At 52.3% G+C, this 24,777-nt stretch overlaps 2 protein-coding genes across 5 annotated transcripts in view; both read left to right on the top strand.

Annotated features, from left to right (window-relative positions):
* The window catches only part of HOXC4 (homeobox C4), a 37,689-nt gene extending 13,264 nt beyond the window's left edge, over positions 1–24,425 (top strand). The window contains exons 1-4 of one of the 4 annotated variants that reach the window (XM_061126523.1): positions 7,049–7,206; positions 21,567–21,684; positions 22,322–22,766; positions 23,254–24,425. In XM_061126523.1, coding sequence (XP_060982506.1) covers positions 7,109–7,206; positions 21,567–21,684; positions 22,322–22,766; positions 23,254–23,609 — 1,017 coding nt within the window. In that variant the 5' untranslated portion in view covers positions 7,049–7,108 and the 3' untranslated portion in view covers positions 23,610–24,425. Of the gene's footprint in view, positions 1–7,048; positions 7,207–7,646; positions 7,740–21,566; positions 22,767–23,253 lie in introns of those variants that run through there. The other 3 variants (XM_061126542.1, XM_061126521.1, XM_061126533.1) reach the window with 3 other exon arrangements.
* On the top strand, positions 1,916–5,074 carry HOXC5 (homeobox C5). Its single transcript, XM_061126599.1, has 2 exons — positions 1,916–2,730; positions 3,430–5,074. The coding sequence occupies exons 1-2, from the start codon at positions 2,277–2,279 to the stop codon at positions 3,642–3,644; spliced, it is 669 nt and encodes a 222-aa protein (XP_060982582.1). The 5' UTR covers positions 1,916–2,276; the 3' UTR covers positions 3,645–5,074.
* Positions 24,426–24,777: the final 352 nt, after the last annotated feature.

The following is a 24,777-nucleotide window of genomic DNA, read 5'->3' as shown; positions in this document are numbered from 1 at the left end:
CGTCTGCCCGCCGCCTGCGAGCCCCCGGCCCCCTGCACGCGCCTGGCCCGGCCCGGCGCCGATCCCGGCCTTGCGGTTCTCCCGGGGATCGCACTGGGGGCTGGGAGGCCTCTCCGGGCTCCCCACGCAGAGCAACGCACTCAAACCGCAAAAAAAAAGGCCGCATGGGTTTGGTTGGGGGTACAGTGGGACCCCGGGTTGGCCGCATTGGTCTCCGGCCCCACACAGGCCTTTCTTCCTGCCTTTGGTAGTTTGGGGTCCTCGGCTTCTGAACCCCGGACCCCCAAAGCCCAGAAAGGCCGCATCATCCAGGCCCCAGGTCGCCCCCGCCCACTCCCCAGAGTAGGGAGGGAGGCGCCGGAGCCAGCAAGGCAGCCCCCGGCCCGCGCCAGGATTCTTGCGAAACGTGGCGGAGGCGGAGAGCCGAGGGGAAAAAGAAGACCGCCGGGATCTGAGTCCTTCGGCAGGGTCTGAGCGATTCAAGGACATCTCAGAAAAGAAAGCCTGGAAACTGAGCTCTCGCCTGCTCTGGGACTCCTGACGTGGCCGGGACCAAATTCCTTCTTCCTTACTTCTCCAGCCCCAGTCTTTTCCTTACTGTTTCTTCTCCCCTCAAACTAGACCAGTGAGGAGCACAGCCAGACCCTAGCCTTTCCCCAGCTCAGGCCGTCTTTCCAAAGCCCAGCCAGAGAAACCTGAGTGGATGTAGGGGGTGAGGTATTGAGGGGGTCTCCCGGAGGGAAAAAAATCCGCCAGAGTTTTCCAGACCTTCCAGATCCTCGCCAGCGCCCCCTCCAGCGCCTCCACCAGCGGGGGGGCCGAAGGGGGGCTTCTCCTGGCAGGGGCGGAGATTTCCTGGGGAGAGGCAGGCAGGAAAGAATAAGACTTGGGGCTAGGGGAGGGGGGTCGGAAAGGGGCCGAATGGCTGCCGAGGCCCTGGTGTCAGGCTGTGAAGGTAGCCCAGGCGCCTGCCCTGCCCACCCCCATCCCCCTGCCCCAGCCAGGTCCTTTGGGAGACCTCCAGATAGCTCAGAAATTGCTCTCCCTTGGACCTTCTGAACCCAGGTCCCTGGAAAGCCTAGTTCAGAGGCCTTTTCCCCAAAGGGCACAAAACAGGCCTCTTCCTTTGCCCTGCTCATATAATATTTGTGGAAGCTTGGATTTTGCTTCTCCATTCCCTCAATGAACATATATTTTCCACCCAAAATACTTGGCATGGGTACCACACGAGGGTCATACACAGGGATGCAGAGCAGTCCTCCAGTTCATTGTGTCTGATTCTTTACCTATGCAGCTAGCCACTCACCCACCCCCACACACAATTGAAAATTGCCTTGATGTCATTCTGGAGTCCCTGGCATGATGAGGAGGACTACCTATCTTCCCCTGGTTCCTTACCTCCAGGCTCACCCCCAAAGTCCCCAGCAATCTTAATCCCAAGAGCCCTCTATCTAGCTCTGTCCACCCAGGACCACTCCTCATGGGCATCCTGTCTACCTCTCCAGAGGCTGGGTTCACTTTCTCAGTCTGATAGGCACCTCCTCAGTGGTATCAGGGCTCTGGGGCCTCAAAGGAAAGGCACCTGGACCCTTGATTTAGAGAACCTGAGATAAGGCACCTCCAACCTGGGTTGGGGCTCTCCTACCTCAATCCCCTTCTCAGCCATTTTTGAACATTGAAACTCCCTAGGGTTGTGGAGGATGGGACTATCCGTTACCAAAAAACGCTCTGCGCACCCTGGTGAAGCCTTATCTCCCGTTAAAATTAAATACAATTTAAAAGGCCATTTCTGGAGTTTATTGCAGCAACACCCAGCTTCTCCTCTACAGGGTAGAAAATCCAGAGAGGCCTGAAGGCCAGCCAGCGAGCCAGGATGCAATTCCTCCAAGTAAGCACCAGGTGTCGCTGTGGGCTTGTTGTCCCGGCTACCCCCCAATTCCAAGAACCATTTTTTTTTTTCTCCCCCTTCTCTTTTTCTCTCTCTCTCTCACTCCCTCTCCCCCTTGGTTGGGCTTTGCCAACATATCAAGATGCGTTTCGCCGGCTTCCATCACTAACCTCCCGGAGGTCATCAAGCCAAATTTATGAGTGGCCGCTCGAGTCACGTGACTCTATTTAAGGCTCCCTTATTTGGGAAGAGCGCATAGGATAAAGAAAGAGATATCTCCACCTATAAATTGTGCACTTTGGAGAACAAAAAACCCCTCAACTTCAAAGAGTCACAAATCACCCTTAATCAAAAAGGGTGCAGAAATTTTTTTTGGGCCCTCCCCGCCATGAGCTCCTACGTAGCCAATTCATTCTATAAGCAGAGCCCCAATATCCCTGCCTATAACATGCAAACTTGTGGGAACTATGGATCGGCCTCAGAGGTGCAGGCATCCAGGTACTGCTACGGCGGATTGGACTTAAGCATCACTTTCCCACCGCCTGCGCCTTCCAACTCTCTCCACGGGGTAGACATGGCTGCCAACCCCCGGGCTCACCCCGACCGCCCCGCCTGCAGCGCCGCAGCCGCTCCGGGACACGCTCTGGGCAGAGATGAAGCGGCTCCTCTGAACCCCGGGATGTACAGTCAGAAGGCGGCTCGCCCAGCGCTGGAGGAGCGAGCTAAGAGCAGTGGGGAGATCAAAGAGGAGCAGGCGCAGACAGGGCAGCCTGCCGGACTGAGCCAGCCACCGGCCGCGCCACAGATTTACCCGTGGATGACCAAACTGCACATGAGCCACGGTAAACTTTAGGACTTCATTTTGCGCGCTCGGGTCCGCCTGGGTTTTATAGGCCATGCGGGGCAAATAAAGAAAAAAAACCTGCGGCCATAAATTTTACGATCCAGGCATCAATGGCTCGTAAAACTGTCCACTAAAAGGCTTAGAGGCTGTGTGCGCCCAAATTTACGACGACATAATTGGATCATAGGAACAAAACGTGTATAAAAGGCAATATTCAATTTTTGGGGGAGAGGGAGGGAGTTAAAAAAATAGAGGGATCTGAAGGGTGAGGAGCGCGGGGCTCCAGAGCGGGGATCCCCCCGCGGTCCCTCCTCCCTCCCCTGCGGAGTCGGCTCGGCCGCCGCTTGAGGCTCCGGAGGATTCCAGCGACTCGGGAGGGGCGGGAGGGGGGTCCCCGGTGCTCGGATCTCGAGGGTGCTTATTGTTCGGTCCGAGCCTGGGTCTCCCTCTCCCCCCAACCCCCAGCCCCTCCGGCTGCTGAGTGAAGGCTGCGGCGGAAAGTTTCCTGCCTGGGCGGAGGCTCCTCTCCCGGGGCCAGGCTGGGCTGGGCCGGGCCCGCCTGCGGCCCGCCGGGCCTGTCCGGCCCCGCTCGCGTCTTCTCCCTTTGGCCGCGGGTGGGGGCCTGGGGCTGGGATGGGGACGCTGGGGTGCTGCACGCTATTCACCCCTTCCTGGCTTGGGGGGGTTTATATTCCAGAGACGGACGGCAAGCGGTCCCGAACCAGTTACACGCGCTACCAGACTCTGGAACTAGAAAAAGAATTCCACTTTAACCGCTACCTCACTCGCCGCAGGCGCATAGAGATCGCCAACAACTTGTGTCTCAACGAGAGACAGATCAAGATCTGGTTCCAGAACCGCAGGATGAAGTGGAAGAAAGATTCCAAAATGAAAAGCAAAGAGGCTCTCTAGAGGCACCGGGGAGGCCCGCCGAGAGCACCCCGAGCCCGCTTCGGTCCCTCGCCTTTCCCTGTCGGTTTTTCCTCTCTAGATATCTTGGGGGCAAGAACGGGGGCTGGAGCGCCGGTTCCCCACCTCAGACAAAAGCTCTTTCCCTTGGCATTGCTCATCCCCACCGACCCCAGGTTCCCTGCGGGGCTACCCGCGCCGACCGGACTCCCTTCAGTTCTGCTCAGCACCGAGGGCCGGGGCAAGTTCCGCAGGGGACCCTCAGACGGCTGTGGCACAGGAGCTGGTGCTGAGCGAACCTGACTTGGGCCGCATCTCAGAATTCCTGCCCCAGCGTAGGCCTCCGGGGTTCAGGTGGGCCCTGCCGGCGCGGCAGGCCCCACGCCCGGACCCTGCGGCCTCGCCCTCTCCTTTGTTCCGGCTTAGGCGGGCCAGGCAGGCTGCCGGCTTGGTGAGAGCATGGTTGTACTTGGCAAACCCCGGCACCATCTCGGGGTGCTTCTTTGTAGCCACTCAACTCGATGCTCATTTTTAAAAATAATCTGCATATGAAAGGGGGAGATGACTGTCTGCCTAGGGCCCCCTCGGTTGCCCTAAGCTCTCTAAACCTGCACCCCCCAACCCCAAAACCCGGAAACCTGTCCAGCCTGCGCTCTCTGCATGCCCTCTCAGGCCCCCGGCCTCAGACCGCTAGCTAGCTCAACTATTGGGGTTCCCTGCTACTAGACCCCACAAAGGTCCTAGAGGCTCCTGGCTGCCCAGTAGTCTTTTGCCACGACTTTCGGTGTCCTTCTGCCCATCGCTATTGTCCAACTATTTATTAACTCCACATCTTTCCTGAAACTATATTTTGTCATATCAAATAAAGACAAAGAGAGAACAGGACGAAAGATACAGCGGCTCCTCTCTGTTTGGGGGACATGTATTGGGAAAAGTGTCTAAATGGGCTGCGGGGTGTTGGGGGAGGCCCACAGCCTTCAAGCGGCTCCTTCAAAAGAATTTTAGGAGAGTCTAGGAGCATTGAGTAGAGGCAGGTGAAACGGAGCTCCTTTCCTAACCCTGGCTTCAAGAAGAACCTCTTGGGGAAGGGGAGGGCACCCAAACTGTCTCTACTGCCTTTTCCTATGCTGTGGCTGTCCCAGACATTCAGGCCCCCTTACCCACTCCCACCTTGACTGGGTGAATCTGAGGCCTCTAGACTGGCAGCTGCACGCATTGCATGCCAGAGCTAATCTTCAGGGACCAGGGATCCTTGGCTCCCAGGTGCTCAGACTCAGGCCATCCTGAGCCTGTGAAGAGCTCTCTCAAGGCTAGGTGGTCCCTGAGGGGCCTCGCTGGACATAGAGGAAGGGTTGAGCTCTCAGTCTAGGGGCCTATTTGGTCCCCCAAACGATGCTCAGAAAGAGTTGGTACTGCTTGGTAGAGGGGTACTGCAGGAGGAAGTGTGTGAGCTTTGGGTGGGTGAGGGGAAGCAGTGGGGCAACCTGCAGTTTGTACCTGCCTGGCCGGAAAGGTTCAGATTGTCTTCCCCACCTCCTAGAGCCTAGGGCTATGCAGACAATTAGCTGGGAAAGGAGCTGCATAGACCAGTGCCTGAGTCGCGTCTGTTGGCCCGCCATCATTTATCTCAGTCTCAGAGATTTTGTGTGGAGGGGGAGGGGGAGCTAAAGAGAAGGGGGAAACGCAGATAATTCAGGTGGTGCTTGAGGCTGGCCTAGGCCCAGAACTGCTCTGCCCTAGGCTCCTGGGATGGGATGAAGGAAAGAAGTACTTTACAGGAGAAACAAATGTGGGAAGGGTCCATAAAACTTTACTGCATTTCCTCTCCTGCCTCCCACGACGGGGTAATTTCCTGGAGCCAAGCCTAGACCCCCCACACTGGGGGGCGGGGGCCAGTTCGGGAGGTGGGCTCGGAGGCTGTTCCAGCAGCCAAGAGGGAGAGGGAGCAGAGAGGATCTGGGGAGGGGGAAGGGGAAGGGGAATATTTATGATTATTAATGCTGATGCTGCTTGGATTTATTATAAGGACGGACTTCTCTGCATCCTACTGCCTAAGCTGCCAGTCTGTTTTTTTTTTTTTGAAAGATCCAAGAGCCTTGCCTCACTCCATGCCTAACACATAGGCGGTCTTACACAAGTTTCTTGCACCCCTGGCTACACCCTCAGAGCACTCAGACCAGGTTAGGGCACCCTAACATCTCTCTTCCAGTAGCTTACAGCAGTCAACCCAGCCTAGCACCAACTCATCTCTCTCAAGCCCCCTTCCTCTCAAATAAAATGTGTGATTTTCTTCAGGGAGTTATTTTAATTTTTTCTCCATGCTGAGTAAAACTATTGGGCGAGCAGTGAAGCATGGAGAAGCACTGGCGTCTCCAGTGGGTAACAGTTAACTAAGAAAGAGGCCGTGGCACCCACCAGCACCCACCCCAGCCTCCCTGACTGCCAGGGGCGAGGCTGTGTGTTTCCTCCCCGTTGGCGGCATGGTGGGGGAGGGATGCACCACCCCAGGGGGAAAACCAGGGGTGGAGGCAGTGTGACAGACCCGCTGAGCAGGGTGCACACATGCCTTCTCCCCACAGGGTTTAGGCCTCTTTCCTTGGAGGAGCTGGAGGACTTGGGTAGACAGCGCCGTGCCAGCCAGTTTTCCACCCTCTGTCACAGTCTGCAGGCCTGCGCTCAGGTCCCAGCCTCTGCTTCAGCGGCATCAGCGACCATAACCTAGACAGAGGCCACAAATCTACTCCCTTGCACTGGGAGTGGGTGCGGCCCAGACCCCTGCTTTCACCGTGAGCGGGGGCCTCTGCGTTGGAGTCTGGGGAGGTTCCCCCACCAGCCAACCTCCTAGAACAATCTTCAAGTATCAGAGTTTGGTATTGCTCTGGGGGAGTTAGTGGAGGGGCTTCTGGGTCTGACCAGAGACCACGGAGCCTGCTTCTCCACTCTACCCTGGAACCCACCCCCTCTGGCAGGGAGAAAGAAGGGGAAGAAACATGACTTACCTTCCCGGGGGAGTGGGAAGAGGGGTACACGGCCCACTCTGAGCAATTAGAGGATAGAGGAGGAAAAAAAAAAAAATAGGAGGAAGAAAAACATCAACACGACCTTGAAGGCGACAGGTCCTTATGGAAATAAGTAAGTAAATAAATAAATAACTAAGGATCCACCCCTCCCCCCCTCCCCACCCTGGAAGGGGGGTGTGGGGGTGGGGCAAAGGAGGAGCAAAAGGGCTTTTTAGTGTAACTGAGCATTAGAGAAATACGCACGGCTTCTATGTGAATTTAGGAGTTTGAAACTTTTGGAGGTTATTTATGTGAATGGCCTGAAGGCAAGCCCGTGAGTGGCTCTTGGGGGACCACGTGATGTCATTAAACCAAGTTTTATGGTGTAGGGAGAGCTGACAAACCCACAATATATTTACATCATATATAATCTTAACTGTCCAGCCACGCAGCTGCTGGTGAGGTTTAATGCTAGGACAGAGGGCCTGGCAGTTAGAGGGGATTACGGCGCTGGGGATGATGGTGAGAGAGGTTACATCTTCGCAAATGAATCCCAGGCGAACGCTGTAAGTTAATTTTCTCTCTCTCTGACCCTTTCTCCCATTTACTTAATGCCCCCCCCCACCCCGCTCCTGATAGGAGGCAGTTCCCACTCATTAAGGGGAGGGGAAGAAGGCCTCCCCAGGCCATGGTGGGAGAGAAAGAGGAGAAGCCGCTGGGAGGTAGAAGGATGGGGGAGTTTGTCTCCTCAGACCAGCCCTCCCCACTCCCAGCCCCTTAGTTCCTCCAAATGCAAGTTAACTGGGGTAAAGAGAGACTTGGATTCTTTAGAGCTTCACTAGGTCTCCCTGACCCCCTTTCCCTTCTCAATTGGGAAAAAAGACAGCGGCAGACACAGGGATCTTTGGTGTTTGTAAGACTGTGTAAACTCTAGGCGCAAGCGCAAAGGGCCTCTGGGGCCCTTGTCCTGGGGAGGGGCCAGTTCAGCCTTGGCCAGTGGCCCAGAGTCCGGGCAGGGCGAGCAGCTGGGGAGGGGGGCAGGGAAGGAGAGTTGGAGACTACTGAGCCTGCGACCTGAACCGGCAGAAGCATTTTAAAGGTAGAGGACGGAGCCCAGGGGGGTCCCCAAACATTCTTTCTTTCTTCACCACCAGGCCTAAATGGGCAGCTGTCCCAGTCTCCACAGTCTGGGGGTCTTAGCTGGTCTGGGGCCAGTATGGTTTCTTGCCTCCCTCTCCCTCTAGCTGATGAGATCTTTCCTGGTGTCCCCAGCACTGGCCAGAGGTAAAACTAGGCCCAGGAGGCCAGGAGGCTCCTGCTGTGAGTGGAGTATAAAATGGGTGTGGGAGTGGAGGCAACATTTTTACTAAGCCTGGCCAGGGAAGTCCCCCAGCTCTGAGGAGAGAGTGGCCTCTGGGGGATGGAGCCTTCAGGACCCAATAAGAGTTTGGCACCCTGGGGCCAGTCTCAGGCTTGGGCTCCCTTCGAGTTTCTAGGAATGTTCCTTCCTAGAGGTGTCGTCGGACATGGAGGCACGTGTCCTCCACACCTGTGAGTGCGTATCCTACCTGACAACCTAGGAACTCAGGTTCTCTGAAGCGGCCAGGGATTCTGAAGCAGGGCCAAAAGGTGGCCCTTCGAGGGTGTAGCATCTAAGTCCTGGGAAAGGGGAGGGGAGCGGATGGGGAGAGGGAGTGAGCCGCCCGGAGGGACTGACTGCCTCGGGGGCTACCGACTCTGGGTGCCTGCGGTGTGGAGAGATGCGGTTGGGTGACTGGAAGAGGATACTGTTACTGAGCCCCTGCTGCCCAACAGACTGAGGCAGAAGCAGGCCATCAAGCAGAGGCAGAGAGCCCAGGCAGACTCTGGCAGGGTGAAGGGGGACAGAGACCCAAAGACACTGGGCACTGGGCGTCAGAGCTGGAGCCCCATCCCCTGGTCCAGGGGACTGTCGCCTGTGTGGGGAGCACAGGCACCTTGGTGGAGAAGTCCAGAAGCCTTCCCTCTGGGTCCTCAGTCCCTCACAACCCACCTGCCCCACCAGCCTCCCAAGCCTTTATGTTCCGGGAAAGTGGTAGGACCCCAACGGACTCTTTCCAGTGGCCCAGTGGAGAATTAACTTTCCTGTTCTTTATGAGCCCTCCTCCCTTCTCCTTCTCCCCACTAGTCCAATTTGGAGAGTTTCTGGAAACTTTCCATCCAAGCAGCAGGGAGATGGGAGTTTCCCTTGGTCTATAACTTGACTCTTCCCCTCCCTCTGGCCTCCCTAGTACCTCAGGGAGCCTGTGGTCTTCAATAAAGAATTTAAGCAGGGCCAAAGTTCCACACCCAGGCAAGACTGGCCACCTTCCCCCACTCTTGGCCAGATCTCAGTCCTAGTTCTGTCAGCTCTGTGTAGCCGGGTGAGTGTGTTTCTGTTTTACAGACTTACATAGCATCTCTTGGAGGGTTTCTATAACTTCCTCATCCTCTTTTCCTGTTTCTTAGGCTCAAAAGTTCCATGTAAATATCACCCCTTAATAGATCATCCTTCCTCTCAAATAATTTGCCACAGCGGTTTTTTTTTTTTTTTTTCTTCTTCTTTTGTTTTGTAGGACTAATACAAACGGAAGTAGTAGTACAACAGGTCTTGAAATTTTTGGTTCTCCCACCCCTCCCCCACACGGGAATCTGAGGTTTCTCTGGAGTAGGGGATAGGCAGTCCATCAGGTGCCCCAACTAACCTGGAAAGCTTTTAATTTTGTTTCTAGGTCTTTAACCCTAGAAGAGGTCAAGCAACCAATCAGAAATGTGCAAAGCAGGGTCACATGGCCTCCACTAACCAATCAGCCAAAAAGGGTCTCACCCTTTCCTGCTGTCTTCTTCCTCCCTCCCCACCACCCTCTTTAGTTTCTGGGTCCTCCCTCTCTATGATGTGAAGGGAATAAGTGATGCTGAGAATATTCTAGCCCCTTCCCTCTGTCCCTTACCCAGCTCTTAGGAGTCCTCGGCTTTTGTCCTCTAGTTCTAACAAAGTTGTATTTTGAGGTCAATCTCAATTGTACTGGGACTGGAAGTTGTGTGGGCATCCTCTGCATTACTCCCATGTTCTCCTGTGTGATCCTACCCAACTCCCTACACTTTATAGATATGCCCTTTTGATTAGGCTGTACAGTGAGTGTGGATGCAAACTCCAGCCCTGAATTCAAATTCTGTGATTATTCCCTATACACTTACCTTGCACACCTTTTTGTTTTTATTCTCTTCTGATCCTCTTGAGTACAGGTGGAGTGATTAGAAGCGATCTCTTTCAATTTTCTTCCTGGAAATGCTCCAGAAGTCACTAGCTTTATCAAAGTGCCTCTGGCATGGCTGGGGAAGGCAGCAATAGTGGAGACTTTTTGAAAGTTGTGTTTGGTACCTTTAGTTTGTTGAATAACTTCAAGTCTGGAAAAGGGAATCAGCACAGAAAACCAGGACCCTTGCCTCACTGCTCTCATATGAAACAGTTGATGGATTTAAGTCCCCTTCCTTTCCATTCTTTTAACAAGATATGATGCTGCTGCTGTTGCTGCTGCTGCTTTGTCCTGGCCAATGGCTATCAAAGGACACAGCCACTGAAGATGTGGGTTTTAGTGTTTATATTTACATGGGTTAGGTCAGAGTAAGCAATGGGTGATAAACTATTTCTGAGCAAAAACATCTGATGGTGCAGACAGTGTGCGTGTATGGCAGGAGTGCTTGTGTCTCCTGAACACTTGGACTGGGCCCTGAGCCAACTGACTTGCTTTTCAGGTCCAGACCCAGGCATTTCATCCTCCATCCCCCAGTTTCCAGGGCTTTGTTGCAGGGTTAATTTTCTGATTGAGTTCCACCACCAGCCGGCTCCCCCCCAACAACCTCCCCTTCTCCCTCCTGATCTCCTGCCCTCTGAGCTGACTGAGCAGCAGGAGGTCTGAGGGGTTGTGCCCCCAGACCTCCAAGCCCTCCTCTGGGGGTGTCAAGGGATAGCCCAGTTCGAGCTGGGCTTTGTCAGCACCTCCGTGGTAGTTTGCTTTCTAGGTGGGGCTGATTTGGGGACAATGCCACAGGCCAGGTGGGAAGGATTAGAATGAAAAGCCAGAGGGAGGGCAGCTCTTCTCAGAAACCAATGGGCCCTCACTTCCCAAGTTACCTTCAATCCTACCATTCTATTGACTTCTTTCATGAACTAGAATTAGAGCACACAAACTTATTTTTCCCTGGTAGATGGTGTGGTAATCTTGTCTAAGACCAATCCTCACCTCTAGTGTGGATCTCTCATGCTGGAGTTTCCAGATTCCATGAAAGTAAGGAAAGAAGGGGTGTGTGTGGCTGGTTCATTCTAAGCAGGCACTGGGAAGTAAGCTTTTATTGCCTCAGCCCCTCCTAATATCCAGGTCAACTTATCTGTCTCTTTGCCTCTCCCTCTCTTCGTGTAATTATTTTGGGTTGAGTTTCTCAGTGGAAACATCATTGTCTGGGGCTTGAGTTCTGTGCTTTCTTTTCCTTAAGAGACAAGCGCTGCTCTGAGCCTCCTCCTCAGTAGGATTGTAGACCCTGGAGCCCTTAGCTGTGGAGAAGGGAGAGAATCTGGATTCAGGACCCCAAGCTAGGGCTCTTTGGCTTTCTGAGATTCAATTTAAAGAAGAGGCTAGCTGTTAGAGAGCCAGGAATATCTCATCCTTTTTATTGGGTCTTTGTAAACCCGAATGGTGTACCTGTTCTGATACCTCCCTTCACTGCTGTGATAGGGCTCCAGGAGCCCAAGGAGTCTGGACTGAGGAGCTGAAGTAATAGAGATCTCTTTGTCCTTGAGTTCTACAGAAGAACTCTGGGATCCATTTTCTTCTTCCACTGATAGGAAGATCCACTGTGTGGAGATGGGAGTGGGAGGGAGATGAAATTTAGGACTTGGGGAAGTTGGGCTATCTAGGACCTTATTCAGCCTCTGATGACCAGGCCTTAGAAGCTACAATGAAAGGTTGACCAGAAGGCTCCAGGTATGCTGGGGAGCAAGTGCAGGAAGGTGGCCACTTCTCTCCACCTGACACAAGCACAGAGAAAGTTCTCCCATCATGTGCAGCCCCGTATTGGGGGGTGGGGTGGTGGAACGTGTGGGCTTAATTCCCTGGGATCTCTTTAGTTCTGCATGGGTCACAGCTCTGACAGAGTTAGAGGAGGCTAGGTTCTGTCCTTGAAAGATTCCCACTTCTCCAGCCCCCGGCCCAGGACATCACACCTGAACACACAAAAGTATATGTATGTGGCCAAGTATGGTATTAAAAAGGTCAGAAGCCCAGGCGGGACACAGTAAACTGACCTTAAACTAACTTCCCAGTCCCTGTCCTGCCCCATTCTTCCCATCAGCCCAGCCTGAAGACCATTTGTCCTCCCCCTCCACACTCATGTCCTCAAGCCCTAAGCAACTGTTGAGTTTCTTCCTTTCGGCTTCCCTGGAAAACCAAACCCCTGGAGCAGCCCCCACAGAGGGTGGCAGCCAGGCTCTCAGTGATCTTTAGTATCCTGTTGGCCTGTTGAGTTGTAGGGGGGTTGGAAGGCAGTGTGGGACCATGAGGCCAGATCCTTATCTGATCAAATCCACTTTTCAGGTTCAAACTCCAAATATCTCAGGGCTGCTTCTTTGCTCAGATAGTGGAGAAAATTTTTGTCTAGAAAATACTTCTTTAAAAAGTTAATTTTCTGGCTGGAAAACCCAGTGTGTGTGTGTGTGTGTGTGTGTGTGTGTGTGTGTGAATGAAGAGAGTAAGGGCCAGGTCCCTCATTTTGGATTGTGTCTCTCCCCCTCCTCTGGGTGGAGGATGGGGGCGTGGGCTGAGGCTTTATTGAGGGTGCTTTTCCTGTTGGGAGTAGTGGTGGGTCATAAAACCTAGAGGAGGTTGTTTTGATCTGGTGACTTCTCAGGAAGTAGCATTTGAGCTTTTGCTTTGTAAATCACTCTCCCCCAAACTGGCCAACTAGATTGGATTGCACTTCCCCAAGCCCACCTGGGGCCCTTCTTACTTCCCTTTCCCCAGTAAACCAAAGCAGAAAAATCAAAGGAAGTCCAGGGGCCCCCAAATCCTCTGCTTCCAATAAGAAAAGGGCTCACTGGTGATTTGACCCCTCTAAATCCAGCATGTTCTGGGTGGTATGGCCATAGTTCTCCTTAACATTCCAGATTTAAAAATCATGCCATCTTTCATTTTCTTTTGCCCACGCAGACTTTGGTTCCCCCAACCCCTCGGTTAAAAAACAAGTAACATGGAAGGTAATCAGTTTCTGAGCCTGGTGGTAGATACCATGACTCCTGGGGGCACTACTCTCTTGTGGGGCTGCCGTCTCACTGTGATGCATTTCCTGAGCCCCCAACCCCTTCTTGACAAGGTGGGAGTTCGGGTGTGTGAGAGAGAGCTCATGAAGAGAGGGGATGGGACTGAGGCATCATCTAGCATTATATGAATGAAGGAAACTCTCTGCAGTCAGTGACTGGGTTTTATGTAATTAAGATGCATGCTGGGGTGTGAGTGAAAGCCCACAGTCTCCTCACTAACTGAACTGTAATTTTTTTCTAACTGAACTGTAGCAAAAAAAAAAAAAAAGCATTTTACCTAAATGGCTCCATTTTGTAATGTTAATGACCCTTTCCCTCCTAAAGACACCCCTGCTTCTCAAGGGTCCCTCTGCCAGCTTTGGGCTAGGGAGCTAAAGGGAAAAGAAGTAAAGAGGCTTCTACCTCTGTCTCAGTTCAGGCTACATCGTTAGGATGCTTTCAGGCCCAGACATCAGGGCTCCTATCCACAGCCAGAGAAATGCCCCGTATGCTGGAAATGAGGCCATAGATTATATGAATTCCTGGGCCCTCTTAACACTTACTTGCATAGGCTCCAGTTTACTCTCCTTCATTTCCCAGAGAAGTCTGGGTTGGGGCATCCCAAACCCACAAGCATCAGAGAATCTCCCTCATTCCTAAGGCTCGATGCAAATACACTGCCTTTATAGAGAGCTGAGCACTTCCATAGCTGTATACGTGAAAATATATTTATAGATCGCTCCATGTATAATAGGATGTATGTTTTCCATCTCTCTCTACTCCACATTTAAATGCAGATTTATAGATCTTTAGATTTATAGATCCACAGTAAACATAACAGTCCTCTGTCAGATTTCTGTGTGCACATTACCAATCTCTCTATAGTGCTGGATGTATAGGCTGGGATGTATTGGTATAGCACTCCCTAAATATCTGGATGAATATTTTGGTGAGCTTTTTTTCCCCCCTTGGTTGGAAAAAAACTCTGAGTGTGTTGTTCAATCTCTATTTTGAAAAATTTATCTAGATTTATGCAAAAGCCCCAACTCATAAAATAGCTACATTTTGAAGCTATATATTTGGAGATCTTTATAGTCTTTGCAGTTTTGCTGCAAACTTAAATATTTGAAAGTATGTTTAGAGATGGTTCCATAATACATGCATCTATATGTATGGGCATAGATCTCCCTCTAGAAGGATATAAACTTAATTCATCTCTCTGTCTACCTCTGTGTCAATAAAGACATCAGGTGAGTGTCTTTATTGGGGATAGGGAACAAATATCCTTCTGGCTGTTTTGCTTATTAAACAGAGTGATTCTGTTGCTGTCTTCAAGGTTCCCACCAAAAAGAGTCCAAAGGAGTTAGCAGCCTCCTGAAAACCTACTCTAGGTACCACAGCCTTCTCCAGGCTTTCCCTGTGACTTGAAATCCCAGCCCAGTCTCCCCAACCTGCAGTACCTCCCAGAACAGCCGCTAAGAAAGGAGAGAAAAGGGAAGAGACCTGGGAATAAATGCTCCTCTTGGCTCCCAGGGTGGAGAGGTTGAGAGAGGGGAGCATGAGTCTCCCCAACACACTGGGCCTTTGAAATTTGGGGAAAAGTGTTCAAGGCTCCCACTATTTTTGGAGGGTGCCCAAATGGTGCCAGGGTCACTGCCCTACCCATAAATGCCTCCTCCCCAATTGTTCTTGGTGCCCAGGGCCCAATTAAGCGGCTGCCTCACTCCCGGCAGCCGAGCTCTTATCGGCCGGGGATTGATGCCTCCGCGGCTCCTGTATATCATTTCCAAGATTTTTTCTGTCCAACTCCTCGGCTCCTTCGGCTTCCGCGGCTTTGACTAATGATTGCTACAGATGCCAACGTCTCCAGAATTCTAATAGCCAGGCAGGCGGACTCTTATTTACCCGGCAACATTGCCGCGGGGGAAGGGGGGCTGGGGGAGCAAGGATTGGGGTGTTGCAGGTTGTGGGGGACAGGGGAGAAGGTTGTGATCAACTCAAGTTTCCTTGAACTTCTTCCCCAGTGAGAAAGACATTCCCAACTCCCTCCTCTCCCTGAGGGAAAAATAGAATCATAAAATAGGGCTAATAGTAACTCATAGTTTGCCTCGTCGGAAAAGATCAAAGAATGAACAGGACATGGGAGAATAATCAGAGAAGTGTTTATTACTTGTAAATAGATGAGAGATTAAGCAGGAGACCAGCAGTTTAAGAAGGAAAAAGGAGGGTTTCTTTTCTTTTCTTGTCCGGAGGAGGAGAGAAAGGGAAAGTCAGCCACGGTGGGAAAAGGGGCTCCTTTTTAAATTTTCGCGTCTTCCCCGTCCTCTCCCCACCCCAAATCTAGTCTTCCCGTTCGTGAAAATGCCTCCCCTTTCCCCCTTTCTTCGCCTCACCTTCGGTCCCTCCGGTGTAGGGATGACCCGCGTGTTGCCGACCCGGGTGCCTCCTCCCAGAGGCCGCTCGGGTGCCCGCTGGGGCTGCCGGAGTGCTGGGGCCTCTGTCTGGGGGTGGGGAGAAAATCAGACCCAACAACAGCCCACTGCGGGCTGGGGGTGGCCGGCCCTGCGGTCCCACGCGGGCCGAGTGGCGGAAAGTTGCAGCCGAATCCGCTTCTCCGGCGCTTCTGGGCCGCCAGCGGGGCCAGGTCTTTTGGGGGAGAGGCTGGAGTTCCCCGCCGAGCCTGCAGCCTGGGCACCGCGCTTCCTCGGGTCTCCATCCTGACCTTCCCAGACATACACACTTCATGCCGGTGAAGAGACAACACAAAAAAGCCGAGCAGCCCGGCTCCGAGCCCAGGCGTGGAGTGCTCACTCCAACCCGGAATATTTTTCTATCAGAGAATAATGGAGCACAAAATAATTCAGCAGAGCGGATGGGCAGGAGCGCAGTGTGGGAGCCCCGCGCGGTGGGCCGGCTGCAGAGCGGGCCGCGCCGCCCAGCCCCGGAGGACCATTTCGTTGGAGTGTAGAGCGAGGCAGCAGCCGAGCCCCGACCCAGCCGCCCGAGGGCCAGTCTCTAAATGACGGCCCTTCAAGAGGACTCGGAAATGCAAAAAGGGAGCCGAAAATTTTAAACAGTCTGAAGGCAGAGGCGTCCCGACGCGGCCAAAGCGAAAATCAATCACGTAATTAAAACGGGGAGAGGGAGAGGCCCGAGGTTGGGGGTCCCGGGTTCCGAGGAGGCGGCCAAGGTGTGGGCCGAGGCGGGTGAGTGGCCCGGGGATGGGGCTCGCCCGCCGCGGCCGGGAGCGCGAGGGGCTGCGGGGAGGTTTAACACAGATCGCTATTGATTCCCGCTAGGCTGGGGAGAGCAGGCTGTGTGTCCTCCTTCAGGCCGGATCCTGAAACCGACCGATGGGCCTTTCCCGGGCTCCCCCATTTTTATGGGGTTGCGGCACGCAGTGCAAGACAGCTCCCCAGATCCCAGGAGTGCCCGGATCTGTCCAGGCAAGTTTGTCTGAGAGTGCAGGTGGCACCAAGACATTGCCTCAGGGTTTAAGGGGATAGAGGAAGGTGGTCCCCTAGTTTCAGGCACTTACATGTTCCCCTCCGTCTGGATTCCCCCAACCCAGGAATCCAGGCTTGCCTTTAGAATGACTCATCTAAGGACAGAGGCTTGGAAGGGATGTGGGTAGGCTTATCAACGGGAAACTTGGGCCTGAGCTAACCGGATCCCTTAGGGGTCCCAGGGACCCCAGAGAAGGAAAGGAAACAGTTTTTGGAGGAGGGAAAGAAGGCACGCAGGGAGCTCTGTTTGTGAAGGAATGATGTTCTTGTTATTGAGGTTAATGATGGTAATGATTGGGTATGGCTGGGTCAGCCTGAGAGACGAGCTCTCCACAGCCCTTTCTCACAGAGGCTTCTTTGGAGAAGTCACTGGCTGTCCAACCTAGCTGTAATTGGGAAGAATAAAATGAAGACCTTTCCTCCCTTTCCCTGCCCTTTCCTCCCCCACTCCTTAAGAACTCCAGAAAAAAAGGGAATACCTTATAAAATCTTCATCACCCACCCCAATCATTTCCCCTCTGCTTTCTCCAGTAAAACACATCATTTTGGGGCACTGGACTTTTGCCAGGCACCCTTCTTATGAAGTTCAGCAAGCAGTTACCTGGCTAAGTCCCCATGAATGAATTCTGACTCTGGAGGAGACCCAGGATTCTCTTGCCTGCTCCATGGTCTATCCTTGGCTCTCTGTCTCTGCCTTCCTTGGTCCAGGGTGCCTCAACCCATGAGTCCCTGGCAGCTCTGAGGCCAAGAACAGATTAGAGTATCTTGAAATGCCCTCATTAACCCCAAAAGGAATCCCACCTACCTATCGGCTTCTCCATTCTGGGAGCACCAGGTCGGCTCTCTGGAAGCTACCCTAAACCAGCCTAATTCCTAAATCTTTCAAAACCACATTTAGAGTGCTTTAAAAGTCCTTTCACCCCCACCCCCAACAGGAAAGTTCAAGTTAGAAATACTCAGCAGCGCAAGCTTCCTGCAGCACTGTCAGAATTTTTCAATAACAACCAAAATAAGAATTAAAGCTTTCATCAAAGGGAGAATGGGACACCCCCACCCCAGTTTTAAAGAGGATATAATCCTGAGTGGGGAGCAGGGGTCAGTAAGGCCAGGATAAGCAAAGAAGAGGATGGGGAACCCAACCTCTAACTAACAGTTTCTCCAGCATAAAAATGAAACATCAAATTCGTTAGCCCAGGGCCTTCATTTTTCCCCTTCCACATTATAACTAGTTATTGAACTCACTGGAAGATCTAAAGGCCATTTGCGAAGAGACAAATTTCAATGGAGTTTCCCCATCAATAACCCCATGGCAGTGACCTATTGGAACAAGTCAAACACCCGAGGTGAAATGCAGGTCACTCTGTCTAACCAATATTAAAATGCGGCCACTTTTTAAAAAGCCACTTTAAATGAGATTTGAGGAAAATTGAATTCCAAGGAAGGCAAAGGAGGGGGAAATTCACAAGAGGACCTTGCCTATGGTCTCCGAACAAACAAGAGAAATTCATCTTTAATATTTTAAAGGGGGGCAAATTAACATTCCATGATTGCTTTTTTTTTTTTTTTGAGACTATAAGCGATTCCAGGAGAAAAAAAAGGTTGAGTATTTTCTGGTGACACGTCTGGGTTATTAAAATCATTTTAGATCAATTCATTACTTTTACTGACAAGAGATTTAAGAAAAAATCAATTAAGTATTTGCATATTCTTTTGCATACATTAGCCCTGCCTGCTGGCATTAGAAGAGGACAAAACACACACATATATACATATACACACACAGCAGGGGAAAATGGGAGCCTTGCTTTAGTTTGGGGTTTGCAAGTTGCTTGGAGAAAAAAAAATAAAAATGAAATAAATTACTTGATTGTATACCATCTAAAAGTCAATTTATTTGAGGAAGAGGAAAGAGATGTGTTGCAATGTTTAATCTCTAAAACAACAACAAAAACCATATACACACGCGCGCGCGCACACAGTCACATCCTGCCCTTCTGAGAGTGGGGAAAGGAATGACCCTCACTTCCCCCTCTCTTTGCCCTCCAAATCCTGAGTTGGCTCTCACTATTTTTCTCCCTAGGAAAATCCAGGGAGTCTGAGAGGTGAGATTTTAATGCAGCAGAGAATCAGTGGAGTCGCTGAGGTCTCTCAGCCGGCAGCTTGTTACTGGGGAGGGGAGGAATATGGGTTATCCAACGGTCAGTATGGTAATCCGGGCACAATAAGGCCTCGCACACAATGGACACATATTTTTCTTCAGCGGTGTCAGAAGGGAAGCGCTTTGTACGTTTCCGAAAGAGAAACCAGATCAAGATTTAGAAAGAATATGGGGGGGGGGGAGGGATGCGGGTAGCATTCGGAGAGTGATTGTTTGGAGGCTGGCAAAAGGTGATCAGAAAAAATAAAAAAAATAAAATCGGGGCTGAGAGAGGTAGAGGGCAGAGCAGGGGTTGGAGATCCCTGGGCTGATGAGGCAGGAGGATGAAACACAAAAGGAGATACAAGGATTCATCACGGACAAGAGCTGCTTTAGTGCCCCCCCCCAACCAATTAAGCTAATGCTAAGTACAGGAGCCCTCAGAAGGGATCTTATTTCTATGCTCGCAATAATATCCAGGTGAAAATGTTTGTATGTGTGTATCTGTGTAGCGGACTCTGGCTTGCTGTTTTCTTCATGTGATAGGCGACTTTCTTGCTACTGAGATATAGAAGCCCAAAGAGAGTTTTTTTGGTAAATGATGTAGATGCATGTGGACAAATTTGGGGAAATCTCCCAGATTTCACTTTCTGGACCCAAATGTCAAGTTAGCTGTGCAAACCTGGAAAGAAAACTCCCATGTATTTATGGCTGCATGAGGAGGCATTTAATACAGCAATAAATATTAATAGTATGAATGCACATAGACTTGACATTCAGTTGAAGGCATCTGAACTCTCTTGGATCTACCCACACTCACTGGCCCAAAGTGGGTTTCGTGCTCCCCTTCCCTCGACCCACCCACAGGAGCTCAGAATCCTGGGGAGTGGAGGTGTAAGATGGGCCCTGCCTTGGAAAGGACTTCCTAGCAAGCCCAAGAGGGTGAAAAGAAGGAAGAAAAGCAAGTTGAGGCGGGGGCAGGGCTGGTAGAAGGTGACAGTGAGGGCTGGGAGGAGGGGAGCCAGGTGGAGGTGAGACTATTCCTGGCCAGCATAGGGTGGGGCAGCCTGATCCAGGTGCAGGCCTAGAAGGGAGGATGGGGGTGGGGCTGGAAGGCTTTCTCCTTCAGCAACCTTTCCCCCGCCCTACCTGAGCTCTTAGGAGCTCTGCCCCTTCCCAGGTGGCGGGGCTGGGGCTGGGTTCAGAATTTTTATGTAGGACAGCAGTCAGCATTGGTTTCCCTTTGGCACTGCTAACAACTTGCAATTAACCCACCCCCCAGCACCAATAATAAACCCCGAATCACTACCAACTAAGCGGCAGCCTTCACCTTCTCACAGTCTCAAGCTCCTCTTCCAACCAAACCAGCCAATCTTCACACGCAGAGGGTCCCGGATAAGAGTGGGCAGGAGTTCTCAACCAACTTTGGAAATTTGAGGATCGCCTCTAAGAGATGGTCAGCTTTCAGGGAGTTCTGGTTCTCTCTCCCATCTAGTGGCAGCGAGTGGGCACTGACCTCTGGGCAAGTGGTTTCCAGGGACTCCCAAGTACTGGCTCTTGGTGAGAGTAGGGTAGGGGGGCTTGAATGTGGCAGGAAGAAAGGTGGCCAGGGGCCCAGGCAGGGGGAATCAGCCCTTTGGGGCATCGGTTGTGGCCCAGCTCTCCAGCCTTAGGGTGAGCCCTAATTTGGAAATGAGAACCCTCTCTGGCATCCCGAAGGTGGTGAGAGACAGGTTGGGAAACTCCCGCCTTCAGCCTCCCTCTCACAACGGTTTTATTTTTTTCCCTTTCCCCTCCTCATTCCCTTAATTGCAGATGTTCTAATTAAACCCTCAAATAGTTGTTATGCCGTTTTAAAAGGTACTTATTCAAGTGTCAACCAGGCTGGGCTGGGAGGAGGCAGCGTAGGGCGGCGAATTAAAGGTAGATTGACTAATCACAGCGGCGATCATAATAATAAAATCAGAGGGGAAAAAAATCACATTACGACTTTTCGTGGAAAGGAGGGAGCAGGCAGCCAGCGGCCGCCAGCCCTGCGCCGCCGCCGCCGACACAAAGAGTGCGGGCGATTCCGCGAGACTGATTTATGACGTTTTACAGCCCTATAAAAGCTGTAGCGACGAGGCAAGCGCTCCTACCACCGCTGGCAGATTTAGTCTAATAAATAAAACATAAACAGTTAACTTTATGTGTCACTTTTATTGTTATCAAGTAAAATATAGCCGAGCCCCGGCAAGCTATGATTTTAAACTATAATTGTTATCAAGTGCAACAAGGGGACCAAGCTCCCTCCCTGGGCTCTCCCTTCTGCCACCCCCCCCCAACTCTGAGTTATGGGATCAGTTAATTAGAATTGGTGGCATGACGTGGCCACCCCTAGCTGAGGGGGGGGGTGTCAGAAAGCAGGTCTTCTTGCCCCCTCCCTCCTCCATGGCCCTGCCACCCCACCGTCAAGGCTATTCCATGTGGGTGGGAGGCAAGAGAGAGGGGAGGGCGCAGGAATGGGCTGGAGACCCCCAAGTCCCGCCCAGCCTCCCCGGCTTCGTGAGCTCACCCCTCAGCTTTTGGAAGGCAGCCTGGAGCTGACCCTTGGGGATGCGTGTTTACATGTAAACACATGTGTTACATGGATACAATCCCTGGCCGGAAGCAGGCTCTTCTCACGCAGGCCTTCCTCCTAGCTAGGTCTGCCCTCTGTGGGGATGGAGAAAGAAGAGCTCCCAGGGCCTTGGCTGGGCACCATCCCAGGGGACTGGCCCCTGGCAGAGTGCTCTCCCCCCTGCCCCAAGTCCTCGGCAACCGGCCTTGGAAGTAGTTGTCAGAAAGCCGCAGGCCAGGCAGAATGGAGAGCAGAGACAGCTGCCAGCGGAAGAGATCCTCTGCTCCGGGCTGGGCAGGGAGGGTCAGTGGGCACTTGGGGAGGGCAAGGCTTCTGAACTATGCTTTTGCCAACCACTTCCTGTCTCTCTTCAGCGGGGGGCTCAACCCCCAGACCTCCAGAAATGACGTCAGAATCATTTGCATCCCGCTGCTTCTACCTGCCCGGTCCAGCTGGGACCCTGCCTCGCCGGCCCCCTGGCCAGAGGGTTGGGTGAGTGTGTATGGAGAAGAGGGCTGGACTCTGGTCTCCTTGGATGTGGGGGTACCACAGGCTCACCAGCCTCCTGGGCTCAGCCTGGGCCCCTCCCCATCCAACCTCCACTCCAGTCCTCATTCAACTTCCTCTTCCTGCGAAAGAGGGGCGCTGCCCCGTGACCTACACAGACTGAGACAGGATCGCCAGGAATGGGGACCTCTGGAAAAGCTCGGGAGCCGAGGCCCGAGGGGTACACCGGAGATCCAAGGGGAGACTCTGGGAGGGGGCTGAATCACAGCCTCCCAACAGCCTCCCAATGCCCAGGCTTTGGAAAGGAGCTGGGGGCTTCCCATCTCCTTTTGCAGGGGAGGGTTGTCAGTCGGAGGGGTGTGTACTGGGGGCACCCCAGCCCCTGCCAGCTAACCCCACATCACCACCACCACCCCCCAGCACCAGCACCACCACCACACACAAAAAAAATTGGATACATTTTGAATAAAGCGATTCGGTTCCTTATCCGGGGACTGGGTTGCTCCGTGTGATTGGCCGGCGGAGTCACATGGTGAAAGTAACTTTACAGGGTCGCTAGCTAGTAGGAGGGCTTTATGGAGCAGAAAAACGACAAAGCGAGAAAAATTATTTTCCACTCCAGAAATTAATGATCATGAGCTCGTATTTGATGGACTCTAACTACATCGATCCGAAATTTCCTCCATGCGAAGAATATTCGCAAAATAGCTACATCCCTGAACACAGTCCGGAATATTACGGCCGGACCAGGGAATCGGGATTCCAGCATCACCATCAGGAGCTGTACCCACCACCGCCTCCGCGCCCTAGCTACCCTGAGCGCCAGTATAGCTGCACCAGTCTCCAGGGGCCGGGCAATTCGCGAGGCCACGGGCCGGCCCAGGCGGGCCACCATCACCCCGAGAAATCACAGCCGCTCTGCGAGCCGGCGCCTCTCTCGGGCGCCTCCGCCTCCCCGTCCCCAGCCCCGCCAGCCTGCAGCCAGCCAGCCCCTGACCATCCCTCCAGCGCCGCCAGCAAGCAACCCATAGTCTACCCATGGATGAAAAAAATCCACGTTAGCACGGGTAGGCAACTTTGCTTTTTGCTCTCCCCCTCCCCTCTTCCCCAGCGCTCCCCACCCTCCTCGGCCCCCGCCGGCCCCGTCCTCCTTTCTCTCCTTCCCCCTCTCTCTCCAGGAGCGACTCTGGGTTAGCACAATTGAACTGGATTTACGAGCGAGAATGGGTAATTACATCCCCCATAAATTTTATGGCTTAGCTACTCTGGGCAGTCCGAGCCATGTGCTACGATCTGTTATGTATGTGTGAAAACTATGCTCGCTTTCTAAGGGCGCATAAATAATTCAGTGTCGTTACAATGAGGATTCCCCTCTTATTACACACTACAAAGTCTCCAGCTCCCTTCAACTTCTTTATAACCCATTTAGCTTGATGACTTTATTTCCATCACCCCCTCCTCCTGTTCCAACAGAGCTGAGGATGGGGTGAGGGTGGGGGGCGGGGAGCCTGCTGCCTTTGAACCCCACTATTTGCTTTCCCCCCCTCCCCTCAGTGAACCCCAATTATAACGGAGGGGAACCCAAGCGCTCGAGGACAGCCTACACCCGGCAGCAAGTCCTGGAATTAGAGAAAGAGTTTCATTACAATCGCTACCTGACCCGAAGGAGAAGGATCGAGATCGCCCACTCGCTGTGCCTCTCTGAGAGGCAGATCAAAATCTGGTTCCAAAACCGTCGCATGAAATGGAAGAAGGACCACCGACTCCCCAACACCAAAGTCAGGTCAGCGCCCCCGGCCGGCGCTGCGCCCAGCACCCTCTCCGCAGCCACCCCGGGCACTTCTGAAGACCACTCCCAGAGCGCCACGCCGCCGGAGCAGCAACGGGCAGAGGACATTACCAGGTTATAAAACATAACTCACACCCTGCCCCCATCCCAGGCCCCCCATCCTCCCCTCACACACAAATTGACTCTTATTTATAGAATTTAATATATATATATATTTTGGTTCTTTTCTCTCTTCCTCCCACCTTCCCCCTTGTCAATTCCAAACAGACAAAACAGATAAACAAACAAGCCCCCTGCCCTTCTCTCCTTTCCACTGTTAAGGACCCTTTTAAGCATGTGATGTTGTCTTAGCATGGTACCTGCTGGTTTTTTTTTTTGTTTGTTTGTTTGTTTGTTTGTTTTAAGGCCATTTTGGGGGGTTATTTATTTTTTAAGGAAAAAAAACTGCAAAAATTATATATTACAAGGTGTGATGGTCTGGTTTGGGTGCATTTCAGGGGAAATGAGGAAAAGAAAAAAGGAAAGAGATTTTTAAGCCAGTACTCCTCCTTCTCCTCCTCCTCCTTCCCCCCCTCTTTCCTTAGGCCTTTTGCATTGAAAATGCACCAGGGGAGGTTAGTGAGGGGGAAGTCATTTTAAGGAGAACAAAGCTATGAAGTTCTTTTGTATTATTGTTGGGGGGAGCTGGGAGGAGAAGGGGGAAGACAGCAGACAAAGCTAAATGCATCTGGAGAGCCTCTCAGAGCTGTTCAGTTTGAGGAGCCAAAAGAAAATAAAAATGAACTTTCAGTTCAGAGAGGCAGTCTATAGGTAGAACACCCCACCTCACCCCCCATCGTGGTTATTGTGTTTTTGGACTGAATTTACTTGATTATTGTAAAACTTGCAATAAAGAATTTTAGTGTCGATGTGAAATGCCCCGTGATCAATAATAAACCAGTGGATGTGAATTAGTTTTACGTCAATGTCTGATGGTTTCTTTTTCTCCCCCTCCTCCTTCTGGCCTGGTAACATCCCACCTTCTCTCTAGAGTTGCTGAAGTTTACTCTAAGCAAATACACAAAGCTTAACTCTCAACTCCAGTTTCCCAAGGTCCTTAGAAGATCCAGCAAAAGGTTTGGGGCAGAGGATGTCAGGAGAGGGGATGTGGAAGAGTAGGGCACTTCCTCCCTGAGTCTGTAGGGGCCAGGCTCTCCTGGGGGTCTCACTTTTCTAGAGTTAAGCACAGTGCCTTCTTTTGTCGCCTCCTCTCTCCTCTCTTCTCCCTTCCCTTTGGTGAGTAGGCCTGC

Source organism: Dama dama, chromosome 3, assembly GCF_033118175.1.
Source record: "Dama dama isolate Ldn47 chromosome 3, ASM3311817v1, whole genome shotgun sequence".
Lineage (NCBI taxonomy): Eukaryota > Metazoa > Chordata > Mammalia > Artiodactyla > Cervidae > Dama > Dama dama.
Note: the sequence above shows the minus strand (reverse complement) of the source record. Positions and strands in the feature narration are given on the sequence as shown.